This window comes from Anomaloglossus baeobatrachus, chromosome 5 (assembly GCF_048569485.1).
Source record: "Anomaloglossus baeobatrachus isolate aAnoBae1 chromosome 5, aAnoBae1.hap1, whole genome shotgun sequence".
NCBI lineage: Eukaryota > Metazoa > Chordata > Amphibia > Anura > Aromobatidae > Anomaloglossus > Anomaloglossus baeobatrachus.
Window position 1 is genome coordinate 377078300 of NC_134357.1, and position 20492 is coordinate 377098791.

At 38.6% G+C, this 20492-nt stretch overlaps 1 protein-coding gene across 4 annotated transcripts in view; it reads left to right on the forward strand.

The window, feature by feature from the left end:
* Positions 1-20492, forward strand: part of ZNF385C (zinc finger protein 385C) — a 509180-nt gene that overhangs the window by 369880 nt on the left and 118808 nt on the right. For 2 of the 4 annotated variants that reach the window (XM_075350020.1, XM_075350021.1), the window contains one exon: positions 17831-17973. In XM_075350020.1, coding sequence (XP_075206135.1) covers positions 17831-17973 — 143 coding nt within the window. Of the gene's footprint in view, positions 1-539; positions 4510-17830; positions 17974-20492 lie in introns of those variants that run through there. The other 2 variants (XM_075350019.1, XM_075350017.1) reach the window with 1 other exon arrangement.

Genomic DNA, 20492 nt, shown 5'->3' on the forward strand with positions numbered 1-20492 from the left:
AAGATCTGTGGTTAGTTCTACAAGATGTTTAGAACCAGCTCCCTACTGAGTTCCTTCAATAGTTCCTGAGTTTCTTCTATCTATGGTAGAAGAATTGATGCTGTCTTGAAAGCAAAGCGTGGTCACACCAAATATTAATTATTAATTTATTCAGTTTGCATTTTGTTAATTAATAAAAATAAACTATTAACACTTCTATTTTGTTAAAGCATTTTTTCTTTTCAAAATCTGATTCAAACGTTTGCACTACTCCATATAATCAAATTGGGTTTGGTCAATTAAAATTCTCATGAAAACAAACCTTACTAAATAAATGAAATCATATGGTCAGTTATACACAGACTATAACAGAATCAAAACCACTAATACATATTCCTCTATGATGTTCCAATGCCCAACTATATTGTATGAATATGGCTGTCTACCTAATTTAGTAATTACACAGATGCCTGTTGTTGTAGTTGGTGAAGTTTCTAACATTTATCATGTAGATATGTGAGAGATTAAGATTGACATACCCTTGTGTTTGATCAATTCAGGCAGCCATTGTTAAAGTCCTACACATTGAAGATCGAAACAGATTGAAAGACTCCCCATTCATTGGGCTTGTGTTTGACGAGACCATCGATATCACAGAACAACGAAGCCTTGTAGTGTTCACTACATCCATTTCACCATGTGATGGACAACTACACATCTCATTCCTGGGGAAGTTTGAGTTGTGTTCAGGGGATGCCAGCTCTATATTTGACAAAGTGAAGGACATATTGAATGACTTTCAGATCCCACCTAAGAAAGTATCGTGGTTTAGTACCGATGGTACATCACTAATGGCAGATAGGCAAAGTGGTGTTGGTGAAAAGCTGAAATCTTTTTGTCCACTTGTATCAGAGTTTCACAGTATCTCACACAGAAGGTCTTTGCTTCCGAGTGAAAGTTTTACCAGTGTTGAATATGCAAGAAAATATCAAAATATTATAGATGCAATATATAGACTGTATGGAAGTAGAAATCTGGAAAATCAAAGCTTTAATGAGTTACATAATATACTCAACGTCTGTGGCATAGACTTAAATTGTGCAAGAATAGTTCACTGGATATCCAACTTGCGAGCTGTTGAAACCATTGACTTTTCGTGGCCAACTCTTATTCTTTTACTTGAAAGTGAATCTGCCAAGTCTCCTATAGCCAATGGACTGTGCTTGGAGCTGAAAAAGTTCTGGTTTGTGGCTTTCACCAAGGTTTTACTTGATATACTTCCCATTTTCCAAAAACTCAACCTATTCTTCCAAATTGAGGATCTCGATCTATCGATGATAAATCCAATAGTTACAGCTTCACATGCAACTCTGCAAGCTCAAAAATCTACAAATGGGCAGAACTTTCAAGAATTCCTTAATGAGCTTAATGAGCATCCCGATGAGGACAATGAAAGCAGGTTTTACTACAAAGGAGTAGAATTAGTTGACTGCTCCCAAGCCCAATTACAGGACTTTGAACTTATAAAAATATCCTGTCTTGAAAATGTGTGCAAGAGCCTGCAGGACCGATTTCCTAGCAGTGTACTTAAGGTAATCAGCTCTTTTTCAGTTGTCTTCAACCCAAAAAGTTACCCATCCTCCCTGGATGACATTTGTTCTTATGGCGAAATGGAATTACGTCTCCTTCTACAGCATTTCTCCCATGTTTTGGTTCCTGAAAGAGCATCAAATGACTTTGCCCTTTTCAAACGTATTGTACTCAGCCTTAGCCACTTGAGTTTTCGAGATCTTTGTGTGAAGCTGGTCCATTCCAACTCTGAGATGCATGAACTTTTTCCTGACTTTACAGTCTTAGCTGCTGTTGCTCTAGTCATGCCTCTTGGGTCTGTACTATTCAATAAAATAAGTCAGGTGAAAGAGCTACAGAAGGAGAGAAGTAATTGGGAAATAACGGCTGGTGACCTTAACGATGTTCTTAAAATTGCTATTGATGGCCCAGTACTTAATGAGCTAGACTTTTCTAAAGCAATTCATTACTTTGAAAACAGAAGGGAACCAGAATCCTTGGTCTCAGAAGGAAGGTGGGAAGCTCAAAGTGTATGAAGTTGTAGCTGCAATGTGATCACACATGTTTCTAGAAGATACAGGGTTATAACTTCTATTCTAAAGAATTATATCATAGAAGTTGTTGTTTTTAAAGGGAATCTGACAGCAGGTTTTTGCTTTGTAATCTGAGGATAGCATGCTGTAGGGGTTAAAAGACAGAATTCAACAATGTGTCACATGTCAAGCTCCGGTGCAGTTATTTATTTAAACTGAGAGTTTTATCACTAAGACATTCTGATTGCTATGACTAGCTTGCTAGTGCAAAATTGTCCAACTCCGCCCCTCGTGTGATTAGCATCACATTGTCTATAGACATTGTACATTGAAAGAGTGGGGTGGGGGGTGTTAGCTTTCTCAGTCTGCTGCATTGCTTAATCTAAAAACTCTGATTTTATCAGAGCCGCGGTACCTAGTAATCTAAGTGGTACATCCTTGAATACAGGAACTCCTTGCCTACATCTTGCTGCTCTCAGATGAGGTAGCAAAAAACAGCTGACAGATTCCCTTTAAAGGGAACTTGACAAGATAGTTGTACTGCTAAACAGGGAGATATTGTTCAATAGATCCTACAACTGCAGTAGAATAGTACCTGCTTTGTAGTGAGACAATGTGCCAACGCTGAGAAATCAAGCTTTGATGCCACATGCAAGTTACATACTAATTTCTATGTGGCTTCAAAGCTTGATTTCTCAGCACTGGCAGATTGTATTACTACAAAACAGTGATCCTTTTATTGTTATACCAGGACATGTACAGCCATAGCACTAGTTTCTGTAGTAAAATTGTTCTGGCAGGTTCGATTTAAGAATAGAAAACAAAACTAAATTGGCTTTCAAGATTTTTAGCCGGAATTCCAAAGCAAGACTCTATTAGGCCAAGGGTCTGACACTATACTCCAACCTTTAACATCTAGAATGTAATGTCTATTTCCCTGTTTTTATATTATGGTGTGAGATGTAACCAACTTCATTATTAGGAAACTGAGAAAGTAAAAAAAAATCTGAGTATGTTGTATATTTCCAATCACATGTCAACATTTTTTATATTCCCGTGGTCATGGTCTTCTTTACACATTGTTTACTGGTAAGTTTATGTTCTTACCAATGTGACTATCAGTTAGGTCAGGAAAATTATCGTTCTTGTCATAGTTCTTGAAGCCTTGACATGACCTCATCCCTGTTTGGCATAAACCTCCAAACATTTTTTTTTATGTTTTTAAAGCAGCTTTAATGCCATACAGATTAGAGTAGAACTCCACATTATCGTTTCGCAGTATGCAATTACTACTTTGAGAATCTTATCCTGTGTCCATATACGCTCAAACAGTGGAAACATGAATTTAGAAGCAATCTTCAAAAAACATTTCTGTCTATGTATATTACAAGCTGTTCCCTTAGGAAATCAATATTCATAAGAATGGGTTTATCAAATTCTGTAAAACCAGCAACACAGCAAGCTTCCTAACGACCCATTCATATCAGTATATTGATTTATAGAATTGTTAATCACTACCCCCAGTTTGTGAAATTGATCAGTCCACTAGAAATGAGCTACTGGTATTGGTACAACTTGGCACTAGGTGTGCTGTGTAGAGATGAGCAGACCCATGGAAGTTTGGTTCGGTGGGTTCAGCCAGACTTTAGATAAAGGTCAGTTCTGGACCCGGACTTGACCTGAACTTCATTGGAAGTCACTCATTGGGCAGTTCAGGTCTCGCATACAGCCAGCCATAAACAGAACACTTTCGGGGGAGCGAGGGGTCTTCACCTTTTTTTTATGTACACACATGCCATTCAAACACTGCAAGCGGCTCACACTGGGCCAAGCACCGAGCATACCTGAGCTCAGCACTGGTTTCTTGGGTGGTCAGCATACGTAAACACCCGAATTCTGAACTTGAACACTAATTTCTTTTGTACAGTCTGTGTTCGGCACGAACACCACACTTTAAAATTCGGGTCCATTCATCACTAGTAGAGATGAGCGACCCCGAGGTTCGGTGTTCGTACCAAACAGAGTTTAGAAAAAAACAGGGTTCAGATTCTGAGTTTTTGTGCTTTACGTTTGCTGACCACTCACATGAGCATTGCTGTGTTCAGGTACACTTGATACTCAGCCCTTGCATTGTTTGAATGGCTCTCACTGGGGGTAACAGCATGATCAGATGTAGTGTGCACCAAACAAAAGAAAAATGGAAAAACTCTGCCCACCCTCCCTTCAGGTCAAGTCCGGGTCCCAAACTGAACTTCATCTGACGTCCGGCCGAACCCGAACTTCCACGGGTCCGCTCATCTCTAATCTTTAGTGCTGTGTCATAATCCGACACAACGAAGAGGTAGAGGAAATTGATCCAAATTCCAGTTGATTACGATAAAGTAAAAAAGTATTAAAAAATATAAGTGCACAAATAAAACAAGTACACTAAGTGGACTCAACGTCCCAGGAATATTATCAGACAGTAAATAGTTCAATTATTCCAAATTATTAAATTTTTATTAAAGATTAAGGTAACATACCACCAACGTGCATATACATGTATAAGTAATTGACCAAATCGGTCGCTTGCATATAAATACAGAGACAATGTGTACAATGAACATATACAGTTGTCAGAAATGAAGGTTCACATATAAGGGATGGAGTCAGAGCCCAAACTTATCTTTGGGACCACACACACACTGGTTCAGGCAGCGCCACATAGTATGGAAGGAAGATTTCAGTCCATATAATTCCAAAGAGGTATATAAAGGTGCTCTCCAACAATTCCCTTTTTATTGATGAAAGTGAGCCTTCAACTTCATTGAAAATAGATTATCTCCACCTCAACGCGTTTCCCCATACAAACACCGTATGGTTCATCAGGAGGCCAAATAGATATAGTTTCAGATATGCAGGTCCATGGCGCCATCAGCAGGGATCCACAGCAGACAGACAATGCTGTAGGTATATTGCTGCCACAGTCCAGGGCGAGCTGGACTGTGGCAGCAATATACCTACAGCATTGTCTGTCTGCTATGGATCCCTGCTGATGGCGCCATGGACCTGCATATCTGAAACTATATCTATTTGGCCTCCTGATGAACCATACGGTGTTTGTATGGGGAAACGCGTTGAGGTGGAGATAATCTATTTTCAATGAAGTTGAAGGCTCACTTTCATCAATAAAAAGGGAATTGTTGGAGAGCACCTTTATATACCTCTTTGGAATTATATGGACTGAAATCTTCCTTCCATACTATGTGGCGCTGCCTGAACCAGTGTGTGTGTGGTCCCAAAGATAAGTTTGGGCTCTGACTCCATCCCTTATATGTGAACCTTCATTTCTGACAACTGTATATGTTCATTGTACACATTGTCTCTGTATTTATATGCAAGAGACCGATTTGGTCAATTACTTATACTTGTATATGCACGTTGGTGGTATGTTACCTTAATCTTAAATAAAAATTTAATAATTTGGAATAATTGAACTATTCACAAATAAAACAAACAGAACCAAGAGTAAGAACGCACACTGCATTCGAAACGCGTCTGCTTATGTGATATGCTTATGTAATGGGAAAATCTTTTTTATGACTCTCCAATATGTACCTATTACCGACTTTTGTGCATTTATGTTTTGAATACATTTTTTTATTTTATCTTAATCAACTGGAAGCTAGATCATTTTTCTCTACCTCTTCAACCAACAGTGGTGTGATTTTGTGCTTCCACACCGCTTGGACATTGCCGATCATCAAAGGTGAGCTGTCCTTTCCTTTTCCTTTTTTCAAGCATAAGCCTACACAACACGTATAACATGTATAACTTTTATTTAGTTACAGCAGGGTATGTTTTCACAATTTTTTTCCTTGGTTTCTCTTTGTCTCATGGCCAGTGTGAACATGGTCTCACAAGTTCCATGTATACCATCTCATACTCCGGCTCACTTTTTTGTTTTTATGTAGTTTTTTTGTATTCAGTACAAACAGGGAGTGGCCCCCTTCTCAGCGAGCTGGACATTTCATTCTGTGAATCCCCCTGACTGTGTGTGTCCTGTTGGGACCCGGTTGCTCTCAGCCCTTAGCCACATTGAGGCCTATTTTAGACCCATGGTAAGGTTTTAATATTAGAGAGTGTAGGTACTATCCCAACTGGGTACATCTTGACATTTGGTGGGATAGCTTTATGCTTTTTTTGATCAAAAACAGTGTTTACTAAGTACCCTATGTTTATATGCACTATGCTTTTATTTAGTTACAGCAGGGTATGTTTTCACAATTTTTTCCTTGGTTTCTCTTTGTCTCATGGCCAGTGTGAACATGGTCTCACAAGTTCCATGTATACCATCTCATACTCCGGCTCACTGTTTTGTTTTTACAACACGTATAACATTGCAACTTCCACTCTAATTCATGAATATATGGAATAATAGAACACGTGATCATTAACTGTTAATCGTTAGCTTGTAAAAAGATGGATTTTAGAAAAAATAAAGGACGCTACATGGAAAATCCTAAGATTAGGCAAAGCAAAGAGAATATATTTATTAAATATTTACCTATACTTCATTGATAAAATTAAAACAAAATTGATCAAAAATGGGGGAAAGAAGCGCAGATGATTGAGAGGGAAACTACTGTATATGTAGGCATGAAGAGTGGCTTTAACATAATGAAATTCATACCTGGACTGTATAGATATGGTTAGCTAAAAAAATAGAGTAAAATACATACAGTTCGATAGCCAGGTAAAAAACAAATATCCAAAGTAGAGCCAGTCAACAACAAATACATATACATATCTTGTGAATGAAATCACACCTGATGAGCGCTCCACTGAGGCTTCATCTGACGCCCAAAAAATGTAAGGTATGTTCACACAGATTTTTTTATATTTTTTTTTTATTTTTTATATTTTTATATATATATATAATATATATAATATATTAACAAAAATATAGGTTTTTGGATCAGGAACTGAGCCAAAACTCTCCAGATCTGCGTCAGAAACTCAAAACTGCTCAAAAACATGGAGATTCTGCAGTTTCCTATTCAAAATCTAGGAAAAAAAGGCACATTCTCAAAGTGGCCCTCCATTCATATCCACAGGATAGACCATAAACATTTGAAAGGTGCAGGATCCCTGAGCAGACAAGGCACAATCATCATCCAGACAAACGGTGAATGGAGACTTGACTGTACAGACATGCAACCATCTTTTATCGCAAACAAACATTTAATTGAAAGGTATATAGCATGGCTCTATGCCCAGTATTCTGGAAATTGGGATAGTCCAGAACTTGGATTCCATTGGTTATGTCACAATGTAGGGGTACACTGGGCTGAGAGCAGAGGAGGGGAACAAGTTTGAGAGGTGAGTAAAGTTGTTGTTTTTTTCATTTATTCAGCATTCTGGGGCCATTAATAAAACTTTAAACGTTGGCCCTCACAATACTTGGACCTCATTTTTGTAGATAAAAGGGTCTTCTGTATGATTCTCATATAGAACATGAAGGTGTAACACTGAACTTCTGGTGTACAAATGTCAGCACTTATATGATGTAAATTATACATTTTGTTTACTTATTCCAAAGAATACCTGACTTTGATCTCTGTATGACTGCATGTTGTTTTTATTGTTTTGTAGGTAAAATAAATAAAAAAAATATAACAAGTTATGTAGCTGTTATTTATTGATCAAACACATGTGATAAATACTGTCTCCGTGTAGCCTTGACGTGTTTATCGATCCCAGAAGATCCGCGTTACATTGGTTATCCTACTTCTATATAATATGTAAAAAAAAGAATAAATAAAAATGTCAGGAAATGTTTTATAACAAAAAATAAGCCGTGCTCACCTCTTCTTTCCAGTTTTACTACTGATCTTTGTTTACTGTCTGTGCCCATGCCATATATTACATTACTGGCCAGCCATACAGCATGATGTACAAAGTGAACATATGAGAAATCGTCATACACAGGGCAGCTGATTTTGTGACATATAAAGGAAAAGAATACCATAGATTTTTCACCAATTCAACCATTTACTGTATATATTTTTTATTTTAATTTATTTAAATCAACAGGTTAAATAGCGGTACATGAAAAACAGAAGGGTAATTAAAAAGGGTGAAGTAACATAGATCAAGGAAAAACTAATAACACGCTAAAATATCAAAGAAAAACAGAAAAAGGTGAGAGTGGGGAGTGTGCGGAGAGAAAGACGGGGTCAGGTACCTGTATGTTTAGTGTACACTACAATATACTGTAGATCCTCATTCATAAAATTGGATAGCTGTCGGCCAAACAATTAATTTCCTGATTTCTATCATTCTTGACTCTTCTATACACTGGTACGCTTGACTTTGCTGATCAGATCAATATTTATTATGAGAAAGCTGCTGCCAAACAAGGGGATCAGCCATTGGAATCCCCAAGCTTGGATTCTCTCCTCCCAAATCATCTTTCAAGAAGCCCGCATATATATTAGACTGCTGATACCCGCCGATAGCAGCAGGTTTGGTCTACATTAGTCTAATGTGTATGGAGACTTTAACCCCCCATCACCCCGAGCGATTTTCCGTTTTTTTTGTTTTTGTTTTTGCTCCCCTTCTTCCGAGAGCTGTAGCTTTTTTATTTTTCCATCAATCTTGCCATATGAGCGCTTGTTTTTTGTGAGACAAGTTGTGCTTTTAAATGCAACCATAATGTGTACTGGAAAAAAAGGCAAAATAAGTTCCAAGAGCGGAAAAATCACAAAAAAGTGCGATTGCACGATTGTTTTGGGGGTATTTTATTCATTGTGTTCACTATATCGTAAATCCGAATGGTCGATGTGATGCCTCAGGTTTACTTTTATCTAAGGGGTTAAAAAAAATTCAGAGGTTTGTCCAAAAAAGTGGCACACTTTTTAAACCATTTTCCACGACCCGTGGCGTTCTCATTTTTCAGGATATGGGGCTCAGTGACTGCTTATTTTTTGCCATATCGCCTGTTATTCCATTTTGCGCAAAATTTGCAACCACCAAAAAAAATAATTGTGGCATTTGGAATTTTTTTTCCGCTACGCCCTTTACCGATCAAATTATTTGATTTTATACTTTGACAGATCAGGCATAAAAATATATGATATATACAGTGTGTATATATATATATATATATATATATATGTGTGTGTGTGTATTATATATATTTTATTTATTATTATTTATTTTTATTTTTTTAAACCTCCAACTTTGAATTGGGGGTGATTTGAACTTTGAGGGTTTTTTTAAACTTTTTTTTATTTTACTGTTTTTTTTTATTTTACTAGTCCCCCTAGGGGACTATAAGAATTAGCAGTCTGATCGCTGATTAATTTCTGTTGATCAGAGCTGCACAGCTCTGATCAGCAGAAATGCTGTATTCCAGTTACAGCCGCTGCACTGCTGGTTGTAACAGGAACTATGTCATGATAGTGACAGGAGTCATCACATAACTCATCGCTACCATGGCAACCATCAGCTCCACGTGATTGAGTACAGGGCCTCCGATGGCGGCAGGGAAAGGCGATTTTCCTGCCGTGGCCATTTAAATCACACAATCACATTTGACAGCGCAATCTAAGGAGTTAACAGGCACAGGTGGATCGCGGATCCACCTGCACCTGTTAGCCACACATGTCTGCTGTTCGAATTAGCAGATATTTGCTGAGATTGCTGCCAGCTCACCGCAACAGTGGCGATTACCCCTTCATGATTTAGGATGTACCGTTACGGGGTTAAAAATTACCTATGATTAGAGATGAGCGAACCCAAGGTTCGGCTTTCGGTGTTCATACCTAACACAGACTTTACACAAAAAAAACAAGGTTCAGACTTCGGGTGCTTTACATATGAAAATCACTTGTGTGACCATCGTAGTGCTCGGGCACGCTCAATGCTCAATACAGTGGGAGCTGCTTGCAGTGTTTGAAAGGCTCGTACTAGGGGTAACAACAGCGTGATTGGGTATAATGTGTACCAAACAATAAAAATGGAAAAACCTCTCCTACCCGCGCCCCAGAAGTGATCTGTTTAGGGCTGGCTGCATGTGGGCAGAGACCCGAACTGGCCAATTAGTGACTTCCATTGGGGTTCAGGGTTTTTCTAAAGTCCGGCTGAACCCGTCGAACCTGAACTTACATGGGTTTGCTCATCTCTACCTATAATCAATCTGTGACTGTCCTTTTTTATTTCATAAAAGAGTTGGCTTCCCCAGATTGGTGATTTTTCTAAATATCATCTACTAACAAAAGAGCTCAGAATTATCCCGAATGTCTCACAAAAGTGCCCGAATTTAAAGCAGAGTCTTTCTCTGAAAAGTAGTCAGCAAGGGAGTGTGCAGCCAATGCATATTGAAAGGGAGCTCATACCAAGCATGCATCGGAATTGACATCCAGTACAAGAGAGACCAGACCTGTCCCTGAAACGGATGTCACTGATGACGCCCTGTTTCAGGATGGCAAAAGCATCTGTGGGAAGTGACTGCAGCGCCAGTCTCCTGATGACATCCCTTTTACAATGTGAGGTAAGATTCAGGTGAGTGACCACGGCACCAGCATGATGTTCTGTTTGAGGTTTCACAGTATAAGCTATGAGACTGATACGTATAAGCTATGAGACTGAAACAAAAAGTCACTGAAAGTTGAAAACAGGAAGTAGACAGAAGGAATAGTCGAACATTTTTAATTCATGGTAATTATAAAAGTGTTTAGTTTTTAGAAATCGACAGACATCAAGACACTGATTCATCAAGATGTTCATTGAAGCGTGGTAAGGTGAGATGCTCCTGATTCATTATGAGTCACATGCCTCTTAATGAATCAGGAGCGTTTGACAAATAGCGTGTGCCTTTTGTGCACCTGTTAAATTTAAAAAAAGATTTCACCCTCAAAACATGTAATTTAAAAAGATAAAATGAATAGGAATACACTGGGAATGGTTTAATTGAAATATAGAATTTATAGTTGGGTTAAGTCATTTAGAGTAGGAGTCAGTCTTTGCAGTAACTCCCAGTCTTGATCAGGGTCCTCATATATGACATCCGTATGCCTAAATTGTCCAAATGGGTTTGGACAAATCCTTTACATGTTATATTTTATACTTTTCCATATCAAAATGAACAGCTTTCTCAGCCTTTCTTTGTAATAACACCCCATCCTCTTTTCAAAATAGCTTTTTTTGCATTTGTACTATATTGTTACACTGGTATCAATGTGATCTCATAAGTAATATTCAGTAACACTTGAGTTACTTCTTGATCCCTTAACTGTTCGCTTAGCAATTTTAATTCATAGTAATTCTTGTTACATAGGGAATTATCTACACTCATCACCTTGATAAGATTCTAAAATTATATAAGATATTTTCTTATAATATCTATTTAAATACACCTTTAAAAATCATAGCTTAATAGAAATTCAAATAAATTATTCTATATCAACCTGTCACTTTTTTTAAGGGGAATCTGATAGTGACTGAGCTGTAGTCACTCATTTAGTCAGTGATCTCACCTCAGGTGAACTCATTGAGTTCAATGAGACCTGCATCTCTTTGCAGAAAACCGTGTTTTGTTTGGGGTTTTTTTGGCAAAAGATGCAGATTTGGTACTAGAATATATACACAATATTCCTGCACCAAATCTGCATCTCCTGTCAAAAAATTGCATCAATACCGCATCATGTTTATTCAGTTTGCAAAATCAAAGGCTTAAGGGCGACCTTATTACAATGTACATGAGGGGACAGTACAGTACAGAGACCTTTCTAATGATCTTGTTACACCTAGGCCAGCGATAGTGACAAGGGTCATCTTCTAACTCTGGAGGAAAGAAGGGTAAATAATAATCACAAATACAGATTCTTTACTGTAAGAGCAGTAAGGCTATAGAGCTTTCTGCCACATAAATGTTAGTGATGAATCAACCATTTCAACATTAAGAGAGGCCTGGATGCCTTTCTTGAAAAGTATAATATTATCAGTTATGCATTGATCCAGAGAGCTAGTCTGATTGCCGTATGTGGAGTCAGGAAGTAATTTTTCTCCAACTATGGAGTTTACTCTCTGCCCCATGGGGTTTTTGCCTTTCTCTGGATCAATGTGTTAGGCTGTGGGTTGAACTCGATGGACCTAAGTTTTGAGCGTTCAACCTTAAAAACTATGAAACTTTGCAATGTATTATATACTCTTTGTTTTGAAAAACAGAGGGATTTTTTAATTTTAAAGTGTACTGTTTGTTGCCTTGGTTACTGGCCACTTCCGTAGTCCATCAGAAGTGGCAAGTTTACTAGGCAAGGAGCGCACACTTGTTACAAGTATAGACATTGTAATCACTGCTCTAAGGGTAAGTTCACACAGTGGGTTTTTCACGGCGTTTTTGCGCGTTTTTCGGGTGCGTTTTTGGCCTCAAAACCACATGACTTTGCTTCCTCAGCAAAGTCTATGAGTTTTCATTTTTGCTGTCCGCACACAACTTTTTTTTTAAGCTGCGTTTTTGAGCTTAAAAAAAATGGACATATCAATTCTTTCCTGCGTTTTTCTGCGTTTTCCCCCCATGCAATGCATTGGAAAACGCAGAGATTAAAAACGCATCAAAACGCAGCCAAAAACGCACCAAATTGCAGTAAAAACGCATGCGTTTTTTTGCCGCGGGTGCGTTTTTGTACGTTTTTAGAGGCCAAAAACGCACAAAAACGCAGCGTCAAAAAAATGCAGTATGTGCACATAGCCTTAACCTGGGCCAATCACTGGATCCAGCGAGCTTCAAAGCGCCTGTGTTCCTCCTATGTTGTGAAGTCAAAGCTGCTTCTGCTTGCAGTGTAGGAGAGTGCACAGTTTGGGCCAGCGGCTCAGCCATGAGGTTGATCCAAACTGTCAGTCGGCTCAGCCATGAGGTTGGTCCAAACTGTCAGGTGGTTCAGCCATGAGGTTGGTCCAAACTGTCAGTCGGCTCAGCCATGAGGTTGGTCCAAACTGTCAGTCGGCTCAGCCATGAGGTTGGTCCGAACTGTCAGGCAGCTCAGCCATGAGGTTGCTCCGAACCGTCAGGTGGTTCAGCCATGAGGTTGGTACGAACCGTCAGGTGGTTCAGCCATGAGGTTGGTCAGTCATGAAGTGCTCACCACCTGCCAGCAAGCCAGGAGGTAGGGGAGCGGTGCGTTCCTGAAGATCAGATCATGAAAATAGTTTGAGAAACCAAAGTGGACCAAGCCTTTAAAGGAACTTTTATTTAATTGTAATAACATCCTTATTCACCTATCACTTTATATATTTCTATTTCTATTTTTTATTGCATTTGTGAGATTTCCTTTGCACATCTTCACTCTATAAGTATAAGGGTTGATCTTAATACGAAGAGGAAGCCATTGAATGTCATCTAATTGGCTATTAACACAACTCACCAGACTGTGTCCGGCCATCGCTGCCCCTGAACCTCTATAACCCCGAGGGATACACCACTCTTCATCTGTATTGTTCTCCATTTGATTTTCTTCTCCGTTTTTTTTTTTTCTTTTTATTCTTTCTATAAATATAGATTTAATTTAGTCTTTCTTTCTATAAACGATTCCCAGATTTCCCCTCGGGGGGATTTGTGAATTAATTTGAACAATGCCACGCTTGAGAGGGCTTGCTGCATTTTCTGTGCCTGTAGTTAGAAGCAGTTTGGGGACGCTGATAAGGATTTCAATAGGGCCGGTTTACCAGAAAGAGGTCATTTTATCACTGCCAGGCTACAGCAGTCTGTGTTTTTATGACCGTAAAGACGCATTTTCCCTCATCTTGATGTGGAATCATTATTTTATGTTCTACAGAACACTTAGACAATAGAAGAATATCAGGAGAAGACATGACACAGAATAGGGTAAGACGAGGGTCCAGAAAGAAAAGCGTAAAGGCCTGGGAGATGGGTTAGATATTTGATAAGAGAACGGCATGATTTGATTTCAGTGATATATTTCATTGTGTGATCACTGAAGAGTCTACTGACATCTCATCCATTATACCAGCACCCACAGAAAGAGAAGTAGTGGGTGAGATAATAGGTGGCGTTACCTAATAAAAAGGCAACATAGTAAATTTTCTTCTGCCACTACCGTTATATATCCAGAGGATGAAATTTCATGGAAATGTATAAACCCAAGTACAAAACTGCCCTACGGATAGGACATCTTTGTAATTGAATCTAGTTGATAGACCTGCTGCTGACAAAGTGTATACACGGTTGTATTTTAAGATTGCAGTATCGTTCCTCTCTACAAGCACGCCGGCTTTATACCCTGACAGGTTTTTTTTTCTGTCAATTTCAGACGCACATACATCACATATATGCGTTTAAATCGTCTAAAATCGTTGATTTTTTTAAAATAATATGTGATGACTTAAAGGGGGTAATACCATCTCCAAGATCCTATCCCAATATGTAGTAGGTGTAATAATAATAATAATATTAGTGAATACCTCCAATTAGAAACGTAGTATAGTTCCCCTGATTAGCTATGTTTATTACCTCATGTGCAGGGCATTGGAGGTATCCATGGTTATGTCCACTCATATAGGGACAGTTAGTTGCTTATGGTCGTAATCATGGATACCTAAGCTGTAATGCCCTACACAAAAGGTAAGAGACATGGCTATTTCAGGAGTCTATACTACATTTCTAATTGGAGGTATTTGCTAATATTATTATTATGCCAATTATATACTGGGATAGGATCTTGGAGATGGGAATAACCCTTTAAATACTGATCAAAAAAATATCAGTATTATGTAGAGATGGAAGGATGGAATTGTACGACTCTAGTACATCAGGTCAGTAATCCGTGACCGCTGGATGGAAGACCTACAATCTTCTTACCTCCCGCCATTCCTGGCTATTCTTTTAATTATACACGGGCTGGTGTGATTTTGTGTGTACGTCACGCCACAATGAAGGCTAATCAAACAAAGAATTGGGAATGCTGAGAAGTAAGGAGATTCGCAGGTTTGCCATCCAGCGGTCACAGATCACTGACCTGGCCAATGTATCGGAGTCCTGCAAATTGATTCTTCCATCTCTACCATTATGCAGTATATTATCCTATTCCTTCATAGGTAGTGTATGTCTTGTCAAATGTGAAGGATTTGTTTATTGATTCAGACCTTGGATCAATGATAATAAATGTTATATCACTCAAAGGTGCCCCCCTCACACCACACAATTACTAGAATGGGGGTGTGAATGGATTGGCAATCAAGCATGGGGGAACAGGGGGTGATTAGTGGGAATCCTAGCGGTGTGGCACCAGCAATTATATATTTCTTATCTATCTCATGGGTATAAAAACAACGGTCTACTTGAGTCTTTAGAAGAAATCAAACATCAGATTTGTCCTCACTATATTCAGTACTGTAGTGGAATTGTGCAGCATTGCGATAAATTTTGGCTTTTTGGTTAGGTGTTGGAGTATGGCTGATAAAAATGTCATAGTGGCTCAGTGGTTAGCACTGCAGGTTTACAGCACTGGGAACCTGGGTTCAAATCCCACCAGGACATCTGCAAGGAGTTTGTATGTCCTCCCTGTGTTTATGTGGGTTCTCCGGTTTCCTCCCACACTACAAAGACCTAATGGTAGGGAATTTAGATTGTAAGCCCGAATGGGGACGGTGTAGCTGATGTATGTAAAGTGTTGAGTAATGGCGGTATACAAGTGAATATTATTATTCTGTTATAATGATGGAGAACAGATAACACTGATGTCTCCCATTTATCCCTTCTACACCTCACCTAATATTATTAACATGTAAATAACCAAAAACAAAGGGTGGCCCAATCCTTTTTTATAAGCATCACAGGGATACCCTTGTGCAGTTTAGGTTTCATTGAAGGACCCAAGGTTTTTTTTAATATTGCCTGGTGTATATCAAACAATGTCCTAACAAATTCCTGTGTATAGATTCAGTTATTAGTATATTCTAGTGCATTATACATATTTGGTATCACATTACCAACCTGTACAATAGATACTGGCCCCTCAGTTACACTTAAAAAATATATGGCCATGAAAAAATGATATTGTTCCACCATTATGACCAACTGAAAGTCATAACTTAACTTAATGTCATGGTTTATGAAATATACAGTAACCGTGAAAATAGAAAGGTCATATAAATTATCAGCCTGTGAGGCCATATCCTCGTCTCTGTCCCTCCTATCATGATTCCCTACAAGAAAGGTTTCGTAGGGGGACATATTTGTGTCTAGCTGGTTGCACCCCTGAGCTTTTCTGTTTTGCATTGGATGACAAACTAGTGCACAACATTGTCATTAGGTGTACGTGACTTGCAAAAAGCAAAGTATATCTGTGAATTCAGCCTAATAGACCACCGAAAGGTAATCTCATGAATCCTTTCAACATTTTGTAAAAAATTAAACATCTGTACTACCTTGGATATGTCTTTGAAAAGCTGGACCCAACATTTCTGCAAAAATGTAGAAAAGAGGATTCTATCTTGGTGTTATGGGTTTAGGATATATGTACAAGCAATAAACATGTGTCTCTCACCTGTACAAGCTGTGTACGTTATAGGAACAACTCTATGGTGCACTTTTGACCTTCAGAACAGGCAGGGGAGGAAGAACAAGTTTCTAGCCTTGTTTTAGGTTACCAACATCCATCCAAGTGTTTCAGAAATTGGCTTGCAGAAGTTTGTTTCAAAAATGTATTTTGGGCATAAGTTGTGGTCCCTGGAAACAGTAGAACTATCCAAGATGATGGTAGTGCAGGATGCTTCGACGTGTTCAAACCACAATGAAGGGTCTTCATCAGCTTGAAGACCCAAGTTCAGGGTCCAAATGCTCAGTACTACTATACCACCAGAGCACCCTCTTTCAGTACTATCACCTCACATGCTTTTTACTGCTTCAAGGGACCACAAGAAGTGTCCATGAGCAGTTATCCTTTTTTTAGTCTCTAATTATTAGTGATGAATGAACACTACCATGCTCGGTACTCGTTAAGCTTCATTGCTGGAGAGGAGAGACAGGGTTAATGCTGCACTGCTGGCGAAGTAATAGACTGTTGATTTGAATCAATTCTTCTTTATTTTACAGGTCTACGCGTTTCAGAGGTCAAAAGCCTCCTTCATCAGGACTAAGGAAGAATCAACAATGCTATTTCCGTTGTCCTGATGAAGAAGGCTCTGACCTCTGAAACATGTAGACCTGTAAAATAAAGAAGAATTGATTCAAATCAACAGTCTATTACTTCGGCAGCAGCGTGGCATTAACCCTGTCTCGTCTCTCCAGCATTGAAGCTTAACCCTCGTGGTGTTGCAGCAGCCGCCATTATCTCGGGCTTGCATAGGGGTTGTGACTTACACAACCTCTCTAGGTGAGTGTCATTCCTTGTACATCTCCCCTTAATATCTGGTAAGACCCTATTGTGTGCTTTTTCCTCAGATTTTTATTCGGTACTTGTTAAGAGCAGTTGGATGCTCAGATGTACACGACTGGAGTACCCGAGTATAATGGAAGTCAGTGGAGCACTCAACCATTTTTCCAGAAAATTTCCTGGAAAAATGGTTGAGTCTCCCATTGTTTTCTATTATATTAGAGTTGCACCCATTTGAGCATTCAACTGCTCTTAATGAGTACTGAGCACCAAAGCATCCATAATAATTATGCCTTGCAACTCATATCTATTTAACACTGTAAGTCTATTTTATCTTGTGGTCAAATATGTGATGAGCTTCTTTTTTTCTAGGTACCCACACTCCTGGTGGTCCATTGTTGGCATCTCTAGGGATACCCAGCCGACCAATCCAAACACATTTGGACATCAAGCATCTTCTAACATTTAGGATCAATGGAGTCTCTCCACTCAGCCTCTTCCCAAACTTTAATGCTGTAGGTATATTCTCAATTCACTCTTTTCATCCAAAAGGTTCCTCTTTCCCATTTGAAGAAAACATGTATCAGAAAAAACTTATTGTTTAAATCAGGTTTTTCTGTTAAATGTACTTGTATGATGATCTTTATATATATATATAATATTATAGCTGTATATGTAATAATATTAGCTGTACTACCCGGCTTCGCCCGGGTTAATAACTGTTGTTAAAATAGAATGTATTAACATTCCCGGGATAGAATGTATAAATAGAATGTATTAACGCCCGGGATAGTAACTGTTTCTCTGTTTCTCTCCCATTCTCTGTCTGTCTCCCCCTCTGTATATATCTGAACTGTCTCTCTCTCTATCTCTTTCCCTGTCTGTCTCTTTCTCTGTCTGTCTCTGACTGTCTCTGTCTCTTTCTCTGTCTGTCTCAATCTCTTTCCCTGTCTGTCGATCTATCTCTTTCCCTGTCTGTCTATCTATCTGTCACTTTCCCTGTCTGTCTTTCCCTATTTGTCTCTTTCCCTCGCTTTCCCTGTCTGTCTCTTTCCCTCTCTTTCCCTGTCTGTCTCTTTCCCTCTCTTTCCCTGTTTGTCTCTTTCCCTGTGTCTGTCTTTTTGTCTGTCTCTTTACCTGTCTTTGTCTGTCTCTTACCCTTTCTTTCCGTCTGTCTGTTTCCCTGTGTCTGTCTCTTTGTCTGTCTGTCTCTTTATCCATGTCTGTCTCTTTGTGTCTGTCTCTTACCCTGTCTATCTCTGTTTCTTACCCTGTCTGTGTCTGCCTCTTTCCCTGTCTGTGTCTGTCTCTTTCCCTGGCTGCATTGTGACACGCCAACATTCCATATAAGGGCGTGGCTGCGCATTCTTCTGAAGTTTTGGCGAATAACTGTAAAGCGCGGGGTTAAAATTTCCCCTCAAAACATAGCCTATGACGCTCTCGGGGTCCAGAAGTGTGAGTGTGCAAAATTTTGTGGCTGCAGCTGCGACGGTGCAGATGCCAATCCCGGACATACATACATACATACATACATACATACATACATACATACATACATACATACACACATTCAGCTTTATATTTTATATATATATATATATATATATATATATATATATATATATATATATATATATATATAAAAATATATATATATATATATCACTAAATATTAAAAAACCTTGCAGCTTACACACTGACCACTAAACTCCTACCGCCTATTCTTCATATAGACATTAGCAGCAATAGTCATGCTGTACTCTGGGCAAAGGTAATTGAGAATGGAAGGGGTGAATGGAGGGTCAAGGTGGTAGCTGTGCCATCAATTTTGCGAATGGTGGGTCAAAGTATTGATGCTACTTTACACAGAAATCCTGTAATCCTGTTTATGATGTTAAGAAGACCGCTGAAAAGTCATCTCTATAGAACAGTATGTGGGAGACTAATGTCATAGTGGCCAGTGTGAAATTTACGACACATATATATGGTGTGTGTGTGTGTGTGTGTATATATATATATATATATATATATATATATATATATATATATATATATATATATATGTATATATGTAGTGTAATATGAAAAATATTGGATTTATATGGATTTATCTGGTGGATCAGGACTGGTCCATAGAAGCCTATAGGCATCATACTACATTTCCATAGGTTCACTGATCCATAATACAGTTGTCTGCATAGCTACACTACACCAGATGAGATGCAATGAAACGTTACACATAAATACATTAAAAATAAAAAAATGAAGCTTTTTTTGTGTTTTTTGGTCTTCCTGAGCCACTTTCCATTAATATATTTTTTCCTCTGGAAATACTCATTACATATTTACCAGCACTATGTTTTCTAAGATGAAGAATAACTGCACTCATGCTGGTCATGCTGTTTATGTAGATTTAGATAAGAGACTGAGGAAAAAGCAGTGTGCATGTCAAGTAATGCGCAGTGATATATTTGTTTTTCCCTCTGAGATTAAAACATGCCTACGATTTGTACTTTGGACTCTTTAATTTGCCAATTTTACAGATCTGCTAGTATAACAAGCATTGGCGGTAGGTAACGTCACCCTTGTTACATTTCAATTAGACAGCAAGTATTTTGTATTGAAAACATCATAAATTCTAGAGTGCTATTCGTATAGGATTAGGTTCTAGATTGTAACCAGAGACAATGAAAACAAGTACAGCAAACATGTTCTTAAAGGGGTTTTCCCAAGATGATCAATGATGTCCTAACTCCAGTGATCCCAAGAACAGAGCTCTACAAAGTCCTACCTTAATGGAGTGTGGTTCAACCATATGCATCTATGCTCTATTCATTTCATATTGGACTTACAGAAACAGTCAAGAACAACATTTTACTCTTTTCGGCTGTCTCCTAGACAATGAATAGAGCAGAGGTACGCATGCTCAGCCTTTATTCACAATGGAGCTCTGTAGAGCTCAGTTCTTGGGATTGCTTGGGCTCCTATTGCTGTGGATAGATGATCACTAACTATGGTATGTTTGGAAGCCTCT